Genomic DNA, 21,861 nt, shown 5'->3' on the forward strand with positions numbered 1-21,861 from the left:
AGCCCGCTCTGTACCACCGCGGATGTGACTGCTGCAAATACCACGGGGCAGGGCTCTCATGCTTCAGAAACACGTAAGCAAGACGCACCGAGTCAGCCCCGGACACCCAATGACCCTGGACTGCGGCAAAGGGGGGTGGGAAAGGAAGAGGGGAGGACCACCTCGCTCTTCTCTCCTTCCTCCTCGCCGGGGCCGGAGCACGCCTTCCTCCCCGGAGGGCAGGGGAAGGTCGCTCCAGGTCGCTGGCACCTCCAGCGCCCCCGAAATCTGCAAATTCATCGCTCCGTTTCGTCTTCAGGCGAAGCCCTCCCGTCCGGAGTAGGGCCAACCGCAGTTCTGCATCTCCAGCCTTTAGCTGACTACTAAGGCGGATCCGACTTCTCCCCCATAAAGAGGTTTTGATTCGCTTCCCCACCGCAGGGGTTCAGTCTCTGCTTTAGACTTTGCTTCTCAGTTGCACGCCCCGCAGTCTGGAGCTGCGCTCAAGTCTCGGCAACTTTCACCATCTTGACCCGAGAGTCGGGCCGTTTCTAAGACAATGTGAACAAAGAGGAGCAGGGGGAGGGAAGGGGGGCCCCGCGGGAAGGCTGTGGGCGAGTGTGTGTGTGTGTGTGTGTGTATGTATGTGTGTGTTGGGGGGCGCCGCACTCCGCGCCCGCAGCCACTGGAGATCCGGGCGCAGGCGGGCTGTCCGGGTGCAGAGCGCGCCGCCTCCAGTCTCTCGGGCGGGCCCGGCCCCGCAGGGCCCCTGGCGGCCCCCGGAGGCGGGTTTCTTTGTCCCTGACTCCTGCTGGGCGCGAAGGCCTCCGGCGGCTAGCAGAAACCCGAGCCCGCGCAACGGAGCTCAGGCTTCCACGTGCGGCCCCGCGGGGCAGAGCAAGAAGGAGCGGCTGCGGCCCCCGGGCGCCCAGCAAGCATCCAGTGCCCGGCCCTCCCAGCTCCGCGGGGGGCTTCGGACGGTGGAGTGAGACGCTCGCCTTTCGCCTCCCCGAGCCGATGCAGGGCTTGGGCTGGCGCGGCTCGTCCTAAGCAGCGTGGTTTGGGGCGAGAGGAAGCCCACTGGAGCGCTCCCCTCCACCCAGACTCCCGAAGACGCGCGCCCGAGTCGAAGTCGGGGACAGAGAAGGTTCTCTGGCGCCCCCCTGCCGACTGCTTTGCGGCCGTCGGGACCGGAGCAGCGGGGCGGGACCTAAACATAGCCCCAACCCAAAGATGCCCAGCAGAACGCTCCAAACAAAACCGAAACGGTGGCCGCATCTGCGTGTGTGTGTGTGTGTGTGTGTGTGTGTGTGTGTGTGTGTGTGTGTGTGTGTGTGTGTGTGTGTGTGTGTGTGTGTGTGTGTGTCTGGGAAGAGGGGTTGGTCTTACTTGCAACATAGTTTGCGCTTCTGCGTGTGTGGCCAAAGAATGGAAGAGAAACTGCCATGGCCATGCAAGCCCATTAAATCAGCTCCCCTTCCCTCCGACTCTCTCAACTCAGGCATATTCTATAATACAACGCAAGGTTACAGAGCCCACGTGAAAACTAGTTTCCCAGTTTCACTCTGACCCTCCATCAATGTAGCCAGCTAGATTTTAGGTTACCGGCTTCTGTTCTGCAGGAGAACTTTTGAGTCTCGGGAGACTCAGTGTTTCTTCCTCCCGCCTCTCGCAGTGCATCTTTCATTTGCTTTTCTTTGTAAAGCCAGGGCTCCTCGACTGCCTCCCGAGGAAGTCCTGCGCTCTGGCGCGCCGCACCTCGCCTGCCGCAGAGCGGCGCGGGCAGCAGGCCGGGCGCTAGGACCGCGGGGAGCCCGGGCGGCCGCGGCGCTACCTTAAACCCAGCCCAATGCCGCTGCCTGCGCCACTCTGCGCGCCGGCGGGGGCTGCGCAGGAGGAGCGCTCCGCCCGGCTACAACGCTCCGCGAGCCGGCGCGGCAACACCTGTTCGCGGCAGCCTGGGCGGCACGCGAGCTCCCGGACGCGGCTCTCCTCGCTCGCCGCTCGCCACCCGTTCTAAGCCAATGGACATCTGCCGAGCCTCTGGAGAATCCTGGATACTAGCTTTGGACGCCTAAAGTTTCTTCTTCTTTTTGTTTTATTATTATTATCATTTTTTGGAGGGGGGACCGGGAGGGGAGATTTGTCGCCGCCACCAACGTGAGATTTTTTTTTTTCCCCTTGAAGGATTCATGCTGATGTCTGCAGAGTCGGTTAGAGAGTAAAAACAGCGCATGCCTTCCTGGAGTCAGGATCCGTAAATTCTGACGTAGCCCGTGCATCTTAAAAATCCCTATAATAACGCCTAGGCATTTAAGTTGCTATGGTCATTCTGATCTCAAACCAAATGGAGAAACTACGGATTTTTTTTCCTTATTACGGTCGGATGGGATGAAGACCTTCCTGCCTGCTAAGAGCTGGGGATCTGTCTATAGAGATACATAGATGCGTTTATCAGTATGTCAGTGTGTGAGTATAAAGTGGTGGTTTCTTAGACTATCAGTGGTTTGACCTTGAACCTGTGCCAGTGAAACAGCAGATTACTTTTATTTATGCATTTAATGGATTGAAGAAAAGAACCTTTTTTTTTTTTTTCTCTCTCTGCAACTGCAGTAAGGGAGGGGAGTTGGATATACCTCGCCTAATATCTCCTTGGTTGACACCATCATTATTGTTTATTCTTGTGCTCCAAAAGCCGAGTCCTCCGATGGCTCCCTTAGGTGAAGTTGGGAACTATTTCGGTGTGCAGGATGCGGTTCCGTTTGGGAATGTGCCCGTGTTGCCGGTGGACAGCCCGGTTTTGTTAAGTGACCACCTGGGTCAGTCCGAAGCAGGGGGGCTCCCCAGGGGACCCGCAGTCACGGACTTGGATCATTTAAAGGGGATTCTCAGGCGGAGGCAGCTATACTGCAGGACTGGATTTCACTTAGAAATCTTCCCCAATGGTACTATCCAGGGAACCAGGAAAGACCACAGCCGATTTGGTAGGTATACCATTAACCCTTTAGTGTCCATGAGATGGCATGTTGAAATTATAACTACCAAGAAGGTGGTGGCCGGGTGGAGGACGTGGGAAGGGTTCTCCCCTCCTCCCCTCTTTCTCTGTATCTCTCTCTCTGTCTTGCCAGCTCAGAAAAAAAAAATGCCTCCGGAATTGCAGATCTGCCGCTGGCACTGATGCAAGTATACCCTGAAAGGCCCCCTACTTTTAATTTAAAGGGGGGCATAATTTATGAATATAATACAAGTTTCCAGTTCTTTTGCATCAGATACACGGGTTTAGGAAGTTTCTTTTGAATGGACTGATTGCACGAGTTTAAAGCTGTAATCATTAACTCCTAAGAACTTAATGCAGTTTCTTGAAGGCAGTGGGTATCTTGTACCCAAATTAAGGTGTTTTTTTTTTCCCTTTCCCGCTTTCCTCTAATAAGTATACTGCTTGAATTGTATATTAAGCGCATTGTTTATTCCCCCCTGTGAGGGTCTGAAAGCCCCATAGGCGAAGGTTGCTGACGGATTGTCCTGTTGAGAGGACTAAAGTCATATTTTAGGCTCCGTGAAAAGCTGGGGCAGAGGCGTGGGGAAAATGACTTGGGAAGAGGCAGGACGCTCAGGGGTTTTTGTCCTTCCAGCTATCGAGTGACAACCTCTGCTTTTAAATTTCCATAGTGTGCAGCCCTGTGTGTCTCCTGCGTGGCTCTCTGGTGTGAGTGTGTGCGCGCGTGCAAACGCTGCGAGCTAATTTTAAAGGGCATTCCGAGGATTTCATTTTTCAGCGGAGGGTATTTGTGACTCAGCACTGAGGGCTGCAGACTCGAGGGCTGGTGGCTCTGCCCACTTTATGCCTGCACACACGTGCTTGCCTGGGCACCCTGAGCCCAACAGCACGAAGTCAACTAACAGTCATAATTGGGTGTACTCTTGAGTTTTTTCCTTACTTAAAAAAAAAAAAAAAATTAAGCGCCAGTTTGGGCAACTAGACTGTTAGAAGGAGTTAACTTCTGAGTGAACCCACCTGACAACACTTAAACTAGGTCGTAAAAAATAAAGTCCTGTGGTGATTTTTCTTCCTCATGCTTTAGTGCCAGATGTTGAACACAATCTAAACTGTATGTTTAGCTTCGTGCGGCTGCGGATGATGCCAGAAGGTGAGGAGGATTCAGGCCTGGGCTGGGTATGGTCCCAGATCCACGAGGCCCAGGATTTGCTCCTCGTGCTCACCCCTGAGCCTAAGCCCACAGCTGAGCCTAGTAGTGTGAAATTGCTCTGGCTGTCTCCTCTCGCTGCTTAAAAAAAAAAGTTATAGCTCTTCGCTTTGCAATTATTCAGTTGAAATATAACTATCCCCTCCCCACCCCAGACGTAAAGGTAGATTCTGGTTGTTGCAAAGAGAAGACTAAACTTTACTAAGTAAAGTGCTGTTTCCATCTGGCCTCTTTAAGGGCTGCCACCCTGCCTAGCGTTCGATACCAGAACAACAGGCAGTGGGCGGCCCTGGGTGGGCGAGCGAGTGTGTCCGGGGCTGCGGCGGCCACCCGCAGGGTGTCGGGGCCGCGCAGGCCGAGGCGAGCGGCTTGGGCGGCCGACCTAGGTGTGCCAGGCTGCCGGAGCTCCAGCCCTCCCGCGCTCGCGGCCGGCAGGTGCCCGCTCGGCCGCCCGGGCCCCGCGGCGCACTTAGCGGCTGCCTGGCCGGCTCCGCGCGGTCCTAAACGCGCTCGCGTTCTGGCTCCCTTTCCGCCCGGCTCGGGTGCACCCTTCAGTGCTGCGGGGACCACGGGGGCCGGGGGGCGGCAGGCAGGGGCTGAAACACTTCTGGCCGCGTTTAGGGAATCCGGTTTTTCATTTTGGCCCAAGTTGAGCCCCTTCGCTTTCTCTTTGTGTGTGAGAGTGGGTCTGGCGGGGCTGACAGCCGCCGCCCCAGGCAGCGCGGTGGTTTGCGGTGTGGGAACGGCTGGAGGCGCGCGCAGCGGCAGGAGAGTTGGTGGCGGGGACAGAGGACGGGCTGGAGGTCGGACCCCTGAGCTCCCCTGTCACATTCCGTGTCCCTCCCCTTCTTCTGAAGCACGCAGCCGGGTTGTGGAGACTTGAAGGGCTCCGTGGTGCCCGGGAGGTGGGTCGGGGGCCCCTGGCCGGAGCCGCAGGGGAAGGAGTGGGGGTGGGGGGACAAAGGGCCGCGGAGGCGGGCGGAGGGGGCGGCGTGCTATTGTTAACCGCTTTCCGAGAGCAGAGCTCGCGAGCTCGCCGATCGCGATCTGGCTTTCCCGCGCCCCCGCCTCGGCTCCGGCTTCACAGCCGGGGGAGCCCGGGGTGCGCGCGGGAGCGCGGCGGGGGCGCACGGCTGCAGGGGCGCCGCGGCAGGCCTGAGCCGGTTTTATTGTGTGGATCAGCCGAGCTTGTCTTTGAGAGACCCTGTTGGAACTCCGGTGCAGCACGGCTGGGCCCTGGTGTGCAGAGATTATGGGATGTTCCAGTTGGGGCTCCTCCACGCACCCCTTCCCTCCATGAGCATTTTTTTTTTTTTTTGATGCAGTCACCTTTAGAATAGGACGTTTGCCACACGCAATCGAGTCATTAGAAATCCCGTAACTCTGCCACTGGGGAAAGCGCGGATGCAAGGGCGGGGGCCACGGGGGAGGGCAGGAGAGGCGCGTTCTAGGGTGAACGACGAGGACCGCGGCGGGCTACAGTGGCTCGATAGAAACCGTCAAACAAAAAGCTAGACCCCTCACCCCTAGAGGTCGGAGAAAGGTGTTGCCAAGGAAGTGGCATCTCCACTCCTTAGGCACTCTCGGCACTGTGTTGGTGGGGTGGATGTAGAGGCTGGGGGTAGGGGAGAGGGGGTAGTGTTGGATGAGAGGGGAGCGGAAGCCCCGGCCCAGGTTGGGGACTGGGGGCGCCGAGCCGCGAGCTAGCCCGTCGGCCTGGCGTCGGCCGAGGGGGAAGGGCGCCCTGGCGCTCCGCTGTGCCACTCACCCTGGCTGGGATGGAGTTGAGTGGGTGGCTGTGCGCAGTGGGGGTGGGGAAGCAGGGTGAGGCAGGAGGGTTATTTAAGTCTTTCATCCGGTTGCAGTGAGAAGCAGGCCCCCGGGGTGACAGCAATGCCGCGGTCTCCCGCTGCTGCCGCTGCGGCAGGTCCCAATATTAGCAACCTCCGCAGAGCGGTGGTGCGTGTGCCGGGAGCCTCCTACCCTCGCCTTCCCAGCCCCGCCCGGAACGAGGCCGCGGCGGCGCTAGGACCCCGTGGCGCGCGCGGGGAAGGCGGAGGGAGGGCACGGGCGCCGGGAGGGGGCGAGGGGGCTGCAGCGCCCCGGCTCTGGCACACCTGGCGCTCCCGCGCGCCGCGGCGGCCTCACCTTCGGCCCTCCTCCTCCTCTGGCAGCAGCCTCCCCTCCGCAGCCCGGCTCCCCTCTGGGGACTTCGTCCTCACACTCAGTTTCTCTAGAAAAGAGTAACTGTAGGTGGGGGGCGGGGTGGGTTTACACCTTGATTAAAATAGAAGGTGCATTTTCTACCTGAAATGAAACAGCAGAAGGAAACCTGCTGGAAAAAGGATTTTTGCCGCCCCCATGCAGCCGCAGGTGACTGCAGCTGCTGGCAAGCTTGGCAGTGACACAGCAGCAGCAGTGCAGAGGACTTGGGGGTGGGGGAGTCTTACTGTTCCAGCAGGAGCTGCGGAGGTGACAACTTAGGTGGGACCTTGAAGGAGCCCTTTGTGGTTTTTTTTCCCCCCCCTCTGGGGTTGGTGGTGTGGAGATAAGATTGAACAAGGAGAAAAGGAACTCGCAATTGTATCTCTGTTCAGTAGGCTGGGGAAGCGAGATGTCTTGTTTCATCTGTATATCTACATACCTATATGTATATATAGCTCACTTTTAATTGTAAAGCACTCCAGCCTTGCTAGATGGGCAAAAAAGTGAGCAGAAAATCATTTGGGGAAAAAGTAACGTAAAATAATAAAAACATGAACGCTGGGCCTGATATGCTATTTAGCTTGCTTGGGAAGCCTAAGTGTGTTCCCTTTTTGGCGGGGGTTAGGTGGCTCTGAAAGGCCGGCCTTCAGGATCTCAGATGAGCGCCCAAACTGGGGCTTCTATTCAAAGGGGGGTCAGGTGAAAGTTTTACTAGAGGGAAGAAATATGATAGTATGATTGTTTTTTTTTTTTAACGGGTGTTTCAAACTTATTTCCTGGGTTTTGAACTTTAATTCTGTTCTATGTATCTGTCTCTTCAATGTCTCAGGAAAACACTGGGTGTTTAAGGAGATGGTTTTAGGATTGCTTCAGGTTCTGGAAAAATTGGTAGAGTTATAACTCCCATTCGGTTAGTCATTTCCTATGTAAACTCTGAGATGTGCTCAAGTTGCTACAGATCCGAATTTACCCCGGTGCAGGATCTGAGATGGTTGATCTGGCAGCCCTGGTTTGAGCTTCTCTGGGTGAGCAGGAAGCTCTTCAGGGAAGAGGCTTAATCATGAATGTTCTGCAGCCTCATGCCCTGCCCCTCTCCACAGTCTGCATATACTTGCGTGGCCTGAAGAGTGCACTTCTGTAATGCGTAGGGGGCTCTTAGGTCAGAGGACCATGTCATGAGGGCCAGAGTGGAGCAGCTCTGACTGCCTTGCTCTCCCACTGCTGGCCTGGAGTGGCCTTGGAGGTGAGGCCCAGCACAGATGGGCTGTAGGGGGCGGTGCCAGCTTTTGATAATGGTGCATGTGAACAGAACTGGGGCAGCCCATCAGCTCTGGGGATAGTCACTAACAGTGAGTCTGGAGCAACGGGCAAGGTCTGGTGTGGTGATTTTCCTGAAATAGTCCAGGCATTGACCTGGTCTCTCATGGACCATGGATGATCTCACACCTCATCAAATCCAGTGAGGTCTCAATGAGCTTGTCCTCATTTGGAACTGCTGACTGCTGTGGAAGACAATAAAGAAATGACAGTAGTCACCGACCCTGTGCTTCCCATGTCACCCTATCACTACCCATTATTGTGGGCCTTCTGAGCTAAGGATGTCAAGGCTGTGTCTGCCCAAAATGAGGGACAGGCTGCCATGGTACACGTGTGTGCCATAGTTCTAATTTTAGGCACAATCTCATCATTCCCTCCCTCCCTCCTCCCCTCTTCCTTCCTTCTTTTCTTTGCTCATTCCTTCTTTCCCTTTCTCTCTCCTTGATCATTAAACATTCAGACGTCTCTGCACGGACTTCTGGCTATTACTGATCCAGCCCCCCTGTGCTGCCCAGTCATGTGAGCAGGTAACATGTGGAGCAGGTTGTACTCAGGGAGTGTAGTTGGAAGCACTTGCCTGGCACCAGCTCCACCCCAGAGAGAGGTGAATGGACCTGGTTGAGTTTATAGAATTTATTGTGAACAGGAGGGTAACAGGAATGATGAGGTTTCTGGTCTGGTTGGGCTGGGATCCTTTTGCGAGGTTGCCAGATCTTCCTGACCTTACAACAGTGGAATTCTTTGCGTGGGGGAGAATGAATGTGACCCCTACGTTCAGGTAGTCTACTTGTCCTTGCATCACTGAGGTGACCACATAAAAAGCTGGGCTATTCTTTTGAGGTCTCTATTTTTAAGAAACTGCAGAGAAATGGGTGGTGGTTTGAGGTGATGAAATCTTTTCCACCAGGGGTCACTAGGTAGTTCCTTCTCACTTGGATAGCTTTTTGGAGACTTATCTCAGGTATTTATTTTCTTGGGAAGCTTCTGACTTGCCTTCAGAAACCCAGATGAGCTGCCCGTCTTTGGACTGCCCATACCCTGAACAGTTACCTCTCACTGCGTTCGCCACACTCTTGTTATATTTATCTGTTTACGTGTCCTTCTTCCCAACAGATGGTGAGCAAAAATTTGAGAGTAATAGGACCTAGGCTATATGTGGTTCATCTTTATATACTCAATAAATGGCATGGTGCTTGGCTTATCATAATCCCTCAATAATAGCTTCTTGAATGAAAAAATGAACGAATATGAATTACAGCTGTCTTGTCAATGCCAGAAAAAGAAACTAGATAGATATCTTAATATCTTCATTTCCAAATTATATGATAATACTTTCAGAACTCAACTATATGAAAATGGTACAGAAATCACAGAAACATTAAAAAAGGTAAAACCAAATGTAAGATGTGCATAATAGTTAAGGAAATAGGTTTTGGAGTCCAATTGCTTGGGGGCTAATTATTAACCTCCTTAAACCTCAATTTCCCCATTTGTACACTGGGGATTAGAATATTGTAATGCCTAGAGTTGTTCTGAGGATTAAATGAGAGAAGGCCTCTCATTCGGCATAGACTAAATGCTCGAGAATTTTCGCTATTACAGTTATTACTGCTGCTGTTGTTACTTTTTTTTTCTTGATGTTCTGCAGACCAGCCAGTGAAATGGTTTTGTGAAATCATACACCTTACTCTTTGTTGGACCTGATGGGCAACATTGGCTAATACTCATTATTAGTTCTCAGCTACTCCATGTGTGGAGAAAACAAAGATCATCACATGCCTCCTTAGAAGCTGCAAATATCTTTTAGTTTTATGATTAAACCTTTCCTTATTGATCTGGTAAATTAAATCGTTCAGACCTCAAAAGGGACCAGATGTTTCTGCATTTCATCTTACGATGAAAATTGGACATTAACTCCTTACACTAATTTCAGGATATGTATGACCCACATTTTGGTGTGCTTTCAGGTAACTAAGAAGATATTCACATACCTTTGACTGCTAATAGTAATAAAATGCCACAATTTTAATTATTTTTGACTCAGAAGAATTAGAAGTAGTACAATGAAATAAAATGCATCAAAAAGGGAGCGATTCGTGAGAAATGAATCTCATGGAAATACTGCTTTATTTATATTCCCATGTGCTTTGTGAGTAGGGAAGGCTAGTAATAAACTGGCTTCTTTTGGATGTATCTTCCGTCAGAGTCATAGATTATCAGATTCAAAACACGATTTGTAATTTTACTTTTTTTTTTATATATACTATTTAACATCCTATTAAAATAATTAAATTTGAATCTTCAGATATTCTGTAAACTGTAAGCACAAGATAAATTTGTTACATTTTGTCCTTAAAAAAGAATTAGGAATACCCCTTTAGAAGAAATAGCTCTTCTTTTTACTTCACCTTGGAATAGTTTCCTCTTGAGTTAATCCTTTATTAGATTTATGCTGTTCATGTCTTCTTTTGATTGCAGCACCAGTGTATTTTGAGAGAGTTGCAAAATTAATTGTTGAAAATTCATGTAAGTGCTTTTTTATTAGTCACATGAGACTGACTATAGCACATTGTTACCGTAAGTTTTTTTCTGAACTCTTAAATGTAAGTAAAATTTTTAATATTTGAAAGTATTTTTAAAATAACTCAGTATTTGATATGCATTAATGTAAGGTCTACATAAAATGTAGCACTTTAGTTTACAATAAAAAGGAAAAAAATCGCTGAGTACAAATAATATTAGCAGTGTCTGGCTGGGCGTGGTGGCTCATGCCTGTAATCCCAGCACTTTGGGAGGCAGAGGCGGGTGGATCACGAGGTCAGGAGATCAAGACCATCCTGGCTAACATGGTGAAACCCCATCTCTACTAAAAAATACACACACAAAAAAGAAAAAGCTGGGCGTGGTGGCTGTCGCCTGTACTCCCAGCTACTCGGGAGGCTGAGGCAGGAGAATGGCGTGAACCCGGGAGGTGGAGCTTGCAGTGAGCTGAGATTGTGCCACTGCACTCCAGCCTGGGCGACAGAGCGAGACTCCATCTCAAAAAAAAAAAAAAAAAAAAAAAAAAAAAAGCAGTGTCCTAAATATACTGTGGGCTAATCATCTTATAACCACAATATAGTTAGAGAAATTGAAGCTGCTGTTGTGTGGCCATAAAATTCTGGATTTATGCCCAGCTTAGGTGTTATTCTTAGTGAGGTAAGCAAGGGGAAAGAAGGAAGTAAAAGAAGATCATTGTGTTGATTTGATTTTTGCCTACTTTAAATCAAGAGCAGTATTATCTCTTCAGAATATTATTATTTTAATTGCTTAACTATCTATTCGAGGTTTAGATAAGCATAGCAGAAACCAATACTTTGTTTGAGCAAAAATATTTGGGATGTATGTGGGCATTTTTAGTTTCCTAGATAGAGTTTAAAAAAAGCTACACAATACAGAGCTGGATAATTTTCTGTATAAACCAGTCAAAGCTTTAGTTAGCACCTCATTCTCCTTGAGAGACAGACCATTCTCTAAACAGAATACTTTCTTTTTTTTTGCTACTTAAACAGGTATTTATTTCTCCCAGTTCTAAAGGCTGGGAAGTCCGAGAGCAAGATACTCACACACAGATACTTAACTTCATGTTTATAAAGTGGAAGTAGATTGTCTTTTTTAAAAAAAGTATTCTGTTTAGCGAATGGTCTTACGTCTCTCAAAATAAGAGAATCACAGATACTTAACTTCATGTTTACAAAGTGGATGTAGATTGTCTTTCTCTTAAATTCTACTCTTAAGTTAATTAGATTATGTACACACTGGTTTTTCTGTCCTATTACTTCTTGGCATATCTATGTAGATACTAGCTTTTTAATTTTTAAAATGTTGGTAAGTATTTTTGTGTCATTATAAGATAGAATTTAGTTGGAAATCAATTCTTTTACACAGTGATTTTAAAAGAGAAGACACTTCTTTAACTAGCATGGGGTTGTCCAAGTGGGGAGGTGGGCTCAGTGTCCTCTCCAAAACCTCAGGGATGCTGGGACTCTTAAGGACATGCTGTGTGCTCTGACCTGTCCTCTGTCTTCTACCCTTTGTTTACAGGCATTCTGGAATTTATCAGTATAGCGGTGGGCCTGGTCAGCATTCGAGGCGTGGACAGTGGACTCTACCTCGGGATGAATGAGAAGGGGGAGTTGTACGGATCAGTAAGTACTGGAGGGGCTTCATCCAGCTTTATGCTCCATGTTTGATTTGAACAGCTGTCTTTTCTCTGGATTAAAAAGGGCCAGAAATGAAACTGAGTCTGTTTGGAAGGCAAGTGTAAGTTTTTACTTTTTGAGGAAAGCCATTTTATTTTTATTAATAGATAAACAGCTCTGCATCTTCACTAGACCAAAGTTGCTAAGAAAATGCTTTATTTATATGCCAAACCGTCTTAATTATCAAGTAAATAAAAAAATTTACAAGTGTGAAAAATCCCATCTCCTTGTATTGAATGAGAGTTATTTTTGAAATGAATTGAAATGATCTCCTCCTCAGCTTTGCCAAGCATTGTAATTAAAACTAGAAATAGACCATGCAGTGAATCTAAACTCTCTCTGAGCTACATCCAAGATTTTCATTGTGCAGAGAAGAAGGGAGATGGAAATTATTGTCAGATATTTTTTGTATATGAATAGGAATATTACAATATTGTAATTATTTGCAAATGTTATGAATTTCTTTTTTTCCCCACTCCCCATCCCCACTGGGTTGTAAGGTCCTCAGGGGAGACAGTGAAGAAGTATTTATTGTGCCCTGCCAGGTGCCAGGCAGGCACTGTTCTAGGTGCTGAGGTGTGAATGAGACAAAGTCTGCTCTTCACTCTGTGGGGGGGACTAACTTTCCATCATGGTATCGCTTTACTCCTGTTAAGGCAGTGCCTAAAACACAGTGCATGGTATGCAGCAGGGACTTAATACATTTTTGCTTAATGTGTAAGTATGAAGAATATATACTAACTTGTATTCAACATTCAAACTTGTAATGAAATTAATCTTTAGTGTTTCTCTCTTTTTCTCTTTTCTTTTCTTCCTTTCCTTCCTTCTTTTCCTTTTCTTTTCCTTTTTCTTTTCCTTTTCCTTTTCCTTTCCTTTTGTTCTGAGATAGGGTATCGCTGTTGCCCAGGCTGGAGTGCAGTGGTGTAATCATTGCTCACTGCAGCCTGGAGCTCCTGGGCTCAGAAGCTCCTCGTGCCTCAGCCTCCTGTGTAGCTGGGACTGTGGGTGTGCATCACCACATGTGGTTAACGAAAATTTTTTTTTTTGTAGAGACAAGGTCTTGCTATGTTGCTCAGGCTGGTCTTGAACTCCTGGCCTCAAGTGATCCTCTTGCTCTGGTCTCCCAAAGTAATTTATTATTGCAATTACTGGTGGTCAAATGAGAATTTAATCCATATTTTTTGAAATATGAGAACTTTAGTTTATAAAAAGTTGAAAATGAACAGAAGCTTAGAATGAGAAAAGTTTTGGAGTTCTCAATACACAGAAATGAAGGGCAAAAATGTTTCTAGATATAATTTTCTACCATTAGGCTTGTAAAAAATACGTATATATAGATACACACATACATATATATAAAATGCTAAAATGTATTTGTAAGTGTAGGGTTGGCTTTAGCTTTTTAAACACAGTGGATGATTTAGGCAAAATTATGAACTCCCTACACAACTTTTGTGAATACCTTTACGTGTGAAGAAAGATGAGATACAAGATAAAGGAAACTTTTACATTAACAAAATAGAAAATGATGTTCCTTTTGTAACACCTTTAGTTTTGTTTTTTTTTTTTTTTTTTTCACTTTTAGGTGTGTAATGTGGGTTTGAGTGGGTCACAGTTGAACTCAATAAAATGCTTTTTTTGTGTGTGTAAAAGAGACGTTCTGACTTTTGGTGTGTAGACAGAACTTTATCGCAGTGGCCTCCAAACTTCTTTGATCACGTATCCCCACCAAAAAAGATTTTTTTGAATATGCATCTCAACATATGCATTTCAAATAAATATACTTAGAGTATGCATCTCAAATATGAAATTATTTTAAAATTATATATATCAAAGTATAGTTTATATATGTTATTTTATAAGCGATAACAGCAAAGAAAACAATTTTAAAGAATAGAATGAATGAGGAAACCTAAATAGGGGCCCTACTATTTGTTCCCTGCTCCAAGGATCACCTTGCACATCCCTCTGAATTCTTCCCAGTTGAGAGCTGACCAGTCTTTCAGATGAAATCACCAGCATGATTCAGACTCCTGTGGTTTATTGGTTGACAAGGAAAGCATGTCTAATTTTGTGTTCAGCAAAGCTGCTGGTAGGATTGTTGCCCGGGCTGAGTCTCATCTCTCCTTCTGGATGATTTAAATGGTTTCTTACTCATGCCTTCCTGCCTGGCACACCCCAGTTCCTAGCACAGTGCCTGGGGCAGCGTGAAAGGGACACTGAGTGTAGACCCACGGAGTGCCGGTGACAATACTGCGGGAAGCGGCAGCCGGGTAGACAGCTGGAGAGCACCATCTTTCCCCTTTTCTGGGAAGCCCAGCTGTCTTCCTAGGTTTTCTGTGACTCCTGGCTGCCTCACCTTGGGCTTTTTGAGCACACACACAGTGCGTGGGCAGAAGTAGACTTGACACCAGTACCGTACAACCGCACAGCTCGCCGGCAGTCCAGTCATGGAGTCCCCGCCAGGCAAAGGGCAATGAAAGAAAGAAAGGGTAAAATGACTCTTCTGTGTGTGCTTGAGAAGCGCACACCTTCTCACGTGAAGAGAGCCCGGGATGGAAACTGCTCCGAGGAAAGGTGGCTGCGAGAGACACTTTCCCGTATGACGCTTTCCTTGCGGAAACATCTTCGGCTGCTTCGCTGCATCCCTAGTCTTGTGTCTCCATTCTCCACGCTGATGCCAGACGTACCTTCGAAACCCAGACAGGAGTGTCAGCCACGCTGATGCCAGACGTACCTTCGAAACCCAGACAGGAGTGTCAGTTGTGCACAGAGATCCCTTCAAATACTTGCTTTTGAAGGATAGTGCCCACATTCTTTAACGTGGCATCCAGTGCTTAGGATGAACCGCTGCTTGGATCTGCTTTGCCGGGAGCACCCCGTGTGCCTCTTTCCCTGTGCAACTGGAGTCTGTCTGTTTGCTGTTTTCCAAACACATCATGCAGTCTGATTTGTATTTGTGGTCCAGTGAATTTCTCTCTCAGATGAAAGCTCTTGCCTTCTCCACCTGAAGCAGCAGAGACTCTATTTAAGATTCAATGGAAATATTACTTCTTCTGCAAAACCTTCATTACACCCCCAATTCTAATCCTGTTTATCTAGTTAGCATTTCTTGTGTTTTCCTTTGGGCCCTGGGAATGCTTTGTTCCCGCTATTACATAAGTCACAGTACAGTTTGCAGTGTGGTCAATTGTGTTCCTCTATTCCCTAATGTATCTAAAGGCCATGGACCACATTCTTTTCTTTTCTTTTTTTTTAAGGTTTCCTAACACACAGCAATGGCTCTTGTACACAGTAGGTGCTCGATGAGCGCTCATTGGCTTGAACTGAATTAAAAATTATGATTATTTCTGTCCCTCATTGGGTGCACTGATGTGGCCTCGTAGTATCTCCCTTGTATAGTTACTGTGTATTTAGGTCTCCAGTTGAAGGAGGAATCACCCTCTTCCATTTCTATGCGTAATTGGCCTGCGTCTGCCTGTGTTGTCTCTGGTGTGTGTGGCCCGAGGGGGATGAGGCTGAGGCTGGAGGAAAGAGAGTGTCAGGAGCGTGGTTAACTCTCCTGTATCTGCTACGAAGTAGGCACCAGGCCCTCTTTCTCCTCTTGGGTAAGATGAAGAGCTGGAGTTAGACATCTGGAATGTCTCTTCCCAGTCTGGACGGATCCCAAGAATTCTGTAGTTTGAATATCTCAGGCTTCTTTCTCAAGTCTTCTCTGTCTGACCCGTGATGTTCTCTGTGCACACAAAGTGTTTGTGCAGTGAGACCTTTTTGCCTCTTTTGTAGGCAGCTGGGAGGGAGGCTTCTGGGCGGGAGGTTATTTCCCTTTGGTCTGTTCCTCCTGCAGGTGAGGGGGAGGGCGAGAGTGAAAGTCTTGTTCCTCAGGGGCTGGAATCTCATATTTCCCATTGGGTTTGTGGTTATCCTGCCTCGTGCGGCAGTGAGAATGAGGAGTGACTAAAATATCTCATTTTCATTGTGATGAGATTGAGAGAAGGAAAGAAACAAGCAATGGTTGTGTTACTAAATACACTAACATTTGGAGCCTCCAGGAATCTATCTCTGTGAAGTTGCATGAAGCTCAGTAAACTAAATTGGAGATTTTCTTTTTTTTTTTCTAAACAGTTAGAAACTGATCTCATTATGAAAGAAGGTAAATAGGAGATTTGGAGAAATCACTTTTATAAAGTAAATGTGTAAATGTGAAATTCATTTAAAGTATATTTTCCTATTCAGGGATTAATTTTCTCTTTTCGTCTATGTAGTTTTTGTTTGCTTGTTTTTGTCTCCAGGTTTACCTTGAGAGTCGATCTAAAAGGTCAGAGGTAAATGGGTTAATACTTCGTCAGAAAAATATACAGGATTCTGATATCCTATTAGAATGTGGAAATAAGAAAAACTGTATTGCTAATGGGTATAATGATTTGATTAGAAGGAGAACATGAATAATTTTAACTTGGGGATGGTGTTTGATTATTATATGCATGTGTAATTTGTCCGTGTATCCATTCATGTATTTGTTTATTTCACATTTATAGCTATGATTCCTCCAGCACTGTGATGAGTGCAAAACAATGAAACAGGTAGCTATACTTGTAAATAATTCAGGGCAGTGTGACATCTGCCATAGTAGAGGAATGGACAGATGTTTTGGCATCCCAGAGGAGTGTTTAAATAACTGCTTGGGGAGGTTGAGTGGTAGCATTTAAAATGGGTCTTGAGGGATAAATAGGAGCCTCAGAAAAGGAAGGGCAGGCAAGTTAAGTCACATGACCCTTCAAATGTGACAATTAAAATATGCTGCCAGGTTGAAATTTCGAGAGGATATTAGATTACACACACACCACACTTGGCCAGGGGATTAGAGTATTCATTGACATTGGTCACTTTTGTTCTTATCAAAAAGATTAGAGGCGCAGCTCTGATAGTGACTTTTAGAGTCTTAATCTAAACTGTTTGAGTATGATAAAAATACTTTTAAAAAGTTTTTTTTTATTTTATGAGATGGAGTCTCACTCTGTCACCCAGGTTGGAGTGTGGTGGCATGATCTCAGCTCACTGCAATCTCTGCCTCCTGGGTGCAAGGGGTCCTCCTGCCTCAGCCTCCTGAGTAGCTGGAATTACAGTGCGCAGCACCACCACGCCTGGCTAATTTTTGTATTTTTAGTAGAGGCGGGGTTTCACCATGTTGACCAGGCTGATCTTGAACCCCTGACATCAAGTGATCTGCCTGCCTCACCCTTCCAAAGTGTTGGGATTACAGGCATGAACCACCATGCCCAGCTTTCAAGATGCTTTAAAACATCAAGAATAATTGACCATAATAAATGCCTCCTTAAAAAAGAATGCCATGAAAAAATCTCCTTCAAGAAGCTTGCATTTAACAAAAGGAATTGACCTTTTCATTAAAAAAGATAGCTGGCACAGGTACTGGCATTGCAAGGATGTTGGAACATACGGCATGGAGTCTGTAAAAGTGACACTGGAGGATGGCGCAGAGATGGGGGAGGTGCCAACATTTCTGGTTTGTATCCCTTTGTAGCACTTACATTATTTTGCCCAGAATTGTAATTCCTGCTGGCCTCTTTGTTAGATGAAGGTTTTTGGAGTCAGAGTCTTTGGCTTTGTAATTTTTCTATTTCTTGAAGGCCAGGCAGGGCAATTTATGTGCAGTTGGCACATGGTAAATGTTTGTTGACCCAATTATTCACTCCGTCATGAACACGCGCATGCGGTGTCTACTGTACATGAGCATGAAATAGTGATAGCACTGATACAGGGTTATGAACTTGTAGAGCCCAGGTGTTTCCACAGGAATTAGTCAGCTACCGAAACTGAAAATGAGAGAGGTTAAGTGACTTGCTCAAAGGCTCAAAACTTGTAGATGCAGAGTGAGGACCAGCCTCAGACTGACTGCCTCAGACCAGTGCTTTGCAGCCATTCCTAGCCTCATCCTGACAGGTGCTTCTTAAAGCAGGTGTTTACTAGTGGGTTTGGTTATATTTCCAAGGACACAACAGGGCCTTGGTTTATATGGCTCCGTGTAATCAGTAACCAAGGTGTGATGGGTTTCAACTCTGTTTCCAAAGCACAGAAAGTTTCTTTTAGTAAATACCTCATTTGGGGCAGTTTTTTCCGCTGGGCAGACATATATGAGTCAAAGAAGTTTCTTGCTTGGTGTTCCATATTGTGGGGTAGGTGGGAGGAACCTTGTAGGTCCCTCTGTCCCAGAATTGAGGGACATATCCACCTCTTTAAAAGGAGACAATGAAGTATATCTCATATCCTTATAATCCTATGTTGACTTAGATTATTTTTGTCATGTTATTTGAATATGTGCACACATGAAACTAGATAACTAGATGGGAATTCCTTATGCCTCTTTGAAAACTGTAATTCAAAACATTTATATGCCAAAATTCAAGTTGAACGGCAAGATCAGTAAAATGCACGCTGACACAGTGGATTTCACATGGAGGAAGATGCTCCGTGACTGAGACGAAGATGCTGCCTCACTGTAAATCCAGCCTTGGCGCTTGGTGCAGCTTCCTGTGAACTCAGGGCACCTGTCTGCAGAGCACCTCAGGATGACTTGTTCCCCTGCCCCACTTCTTCCTATGTGAGTTCCCGGGACAACAAATGATCTCATGTGATCTTCACGTGTCTCAGACACACCACCAATGTACTCAGTGTGCCTTTTCTTTTTCCTATTGGTCCCGATGGTGAAAGTATTGTAGCACTGTGTACCACTGGCAGTAATTTTAAACCCCAGTCCATTCTTGGGGGGCAGTTATGTAGTTGTGGGATGGCCATCGGTGGGCTCCTGGATACCCTTAAAACAATTCTAGTACTTTTTCATTGACATGGAAAGGCAACATGAAAACATTCTTGGAGAGAACTTGTGGCCCCGCAGATTACGCCCTTTGCCTTCTAGGTATCTGCGGTGCCAGTGTTGAAGAACACTGCATAGGCATGAAGCTCTGGGCAGGGTCAGAGTTGGGGACGGAGGCCAACCCGTGCAATTCATCAGAGACCTCCTCGTCTCGTGCAATTCATCAGAGACCTCCTCGTCTCCGTCAGGTGCTCTGCAGGAGCAATTTGGAGCCACTTTTGAACAAGGAGAATAACCTTATGTGTTCGTGGAACGGGATACCACACCACATGGCAAGGACCACTCAGCTTCTGATTTGTCACTGTAGTGGTTCAGTTCCGATTGCTTTGATGGGAGACGTTCAGACACGTCCTGTACAAAGAATGCAATTCACATAAAGGAGATGAATAGGTTCATTTCCTTAGTCACCTACCTGATAACAGGCATGCTCTGGAGTTGGGTGGTTTTCAACAGATATTTTGAGTAATTGAGCATTGCCTTATGCTGTGTTTCATATGTGCATGACCAATTTTCAAAGAATTGAATAATAATTCTTAGATGATACGGAGGGCAGCTTCTGCTGTGTGACTGAGTCCATGTATCGTCCTGGTTTTAGAGATGAGGAGGTGAGATTTTAGTGGCTTAATGACTTGTTGAAGGTCACATAGATGATGACAAGTCAGGATTCGAATGTAGGTAAATTAGTAAATCTTGTCTGATAAGAGTGGCCATGCATTTTTGTGAATAAAAATATATTTACGAGAATTAATCACATGAATATTTTTAACTGGAATTAACTGTATAGTGGAGCAGGGTTTTAACATTTCTTACACAGATGTGATTTTGGAGGATTTTTTTTTTTTTTTCCAGTAGCCTGGTTTTAACTTAGTGGTTCATTTGTTTCCTTAGCATCTATATTGCTGGCCATTAGTTAGTGGACAATCATCTTTTAAAATAATGTATCTGTTTGACTTTAGTTATGGTGTTGAGCATGGTAGCTCCATTTACGAATTGTCTAAGGCATACTGAAGACATCCCGAGCTAGTATAGAACACAGGTCTGGAGATTTTCCGGGTTTGGGGAAGGGTTGTTTTCAATTCTTAGTTGCCCAGCAGAGGCATTTCCTGTCTGGGATGGGAATTGGAGGAACGTTGCTGTGGGTCCTCAGGAACATGCTCGGGAATCCCAGAGCAGAGTTTTCCTGATGACCAGGTGCAGCTTTCGTACATGAGCCCAATGCCCCTCTTTCCCACCCTGGGTTTTACTCTCTTCCCTGCTTCACACTGCTGCGTTTTCTGAAGTCCCTCTGCCTCTGTCCCTGCCAGAGAAGCCGATAGCCTGAGAGAGTCGTTTTGGGAAGCCCTGAGTCAGACGCCTATTAAAGCTGCCCCGTTTGGTAAAGCAGAGCTCTGTGAAGGCAGGGACTTGGTGACTGTGGTTCCCGTGGTCCTGCCAGTAGTTAAAATCGAGTCTTGCATGCACTTGGCACCTAATGAATATTGCATAAATGAATGTATTGTCGGTGGGATCCCAAATCACCTTTTTAAAATTTTTTTTCCCTACAAAAAATGGACTAGGCAGACCCTAGTTGATAAAGTACTTGATTCGTGAATAGGTATTTGAGAGCTGGAGGAGTTGACATGTAGACCTGTGGTTCCTGATTTTGAGTATAAGGTTCCTTTTTTGATAAAAAGTATTAGGGAGCCCCACATGCTAGTAACTGCACTTCTAAGTGTCTTATGATTGAAAGGATGTATTATGACGGTAACTCCTCTGAATTCATAAACACTTTCAAATGAATTCCTCACTGAGCAGTCTGTGTGAGGGTCTTCCGTGTCTGTGGCTTGCTGACGGTGCTGACTCCTGCTTCCCCTCATCCTGAGCCTTGAGGCACACTGGAGAAGTCTGATCAGGTTGTAAGTTAGGGTCTGCAAGGATAACCGGGTGACAGTAGCTTCAGGGACAGCAGAGGCACAAGCTCAATGTCTCCAAGGTCTTCTTGCTTCTTCCACCTCCTGGCCTCCTAAATCCTGGCACTCCTTCCTCTCGCCTCTCCCACATCACTCCTGTTTTCAGAATAGGTTGTTCATCGCATGGAACCCTGGAGAACCCCTCAACCAGAGCCTCAGTGTCATGGACAGTTCCTGAATTGAAGAGCTTCCTGCTTCTCTCCAGGGCAGCGCAGTCTCCCTGTGTTCCCTGAGTTAATGCTGTTGCACAGCCTGATGCAGAATAGGGCTCAAATTGGAAGCGCGCTCTAATCAGTCACTCATTCGCACACTCGCTCACACACGCACTCCTCCATGCACACATACATGCCTACATGCTCATGTGCACATTCACTCTTCTGTTCACACACATACTCCCATGCTTACTCACTCATGTGCTCACACTCACACATTCTTCTTTTCACAGTTCACTCACACACTGACTTGCTCACTCTTCCATTCGCAGGCATATGTGCTTACACATTCACACACTCACTTGCTCACACCCACTCACACACTAGCATTCACCTACAACACACACACCCTCATACTCATGCACTACCTCACGACCCCTTCTTTCTTGTTCTTTCCCAAAATCAACAAGTCTTATTGATTACCTACTAATAATGCATGCTGAGTGCTTTGGTAGGTGCTGGAAATACGTTGATCCTCATTGTTCACAGATTCTGGTTTTTTGAATTTGCCTACTTAGTAAAACTTGCTTGTAACCCCCAAATCAATATTTGTCTGACTTTCATGGTTATTTATGGACATGGGCAAAAAACGTGAGTAGCGTCCATGCACACGCTCCCAGCTGAGGTTGAAGAAGACACTGTTCTCCTTGTCTCAGCTCTGCTGGAAGCAAAGGGTCCTTTTCGGGATCTGTTTAGTGCCATGTGTCACGTTTTGTGCCTTTTATTGGTGATTTTGCTGTAGAAAACATTCTTAGTGTGGTGCTGAAGTGCGGTCGAGTGTTGCTAAGTGCAAGAAGGCTGTGATGCGGCTTAAGGAGCAAATACGTGTGTTAGAGAAGCCATTCGTTGTGAGTTTGATGT

General features: G+C 46.9%; 1 protein-coding gene across 1 annotated transcript in view; it reads left to right on the forward strand.

Moving 5' to 3' along the window:
* Positions 1–1,842: 1,842 nt before the first annotated feature.
* Positions 1,843–21,861, forward strand: part of FGF9 (fibroblast growth factor 9) — a 33,226-nt gene continuing 13,207 nt past the window's right edge. The window contains exons 1-2 of the mRNA XM_050766510.1: positions 1,843–2,963; positions 11,790–11,893. Coding sequence (XP_050622467.1) covers positions 2,687–2,963; positions 11,790–11,893 — 381 coding nt within the window. The 5' untranslated portion in view covers positions 1,843–2,686. The remainder of the gene's footprint in view (positions 2,964–11,789; positions 11,894–21,861) is intronic.

This window comes from Macaca thibetana, chromosome 17, assembly GCF_024542745.1.
Source record: "Macaca thibetana thibetana isolate TM-01 chromosome 17, ASM2454274v1, whole genome shotgun sequence".
NCBI lineage: Eukaryota > Metazoa > Chordata > Mammalia > Primates > Cercopithecidae > Macaca > Macaca thibetana.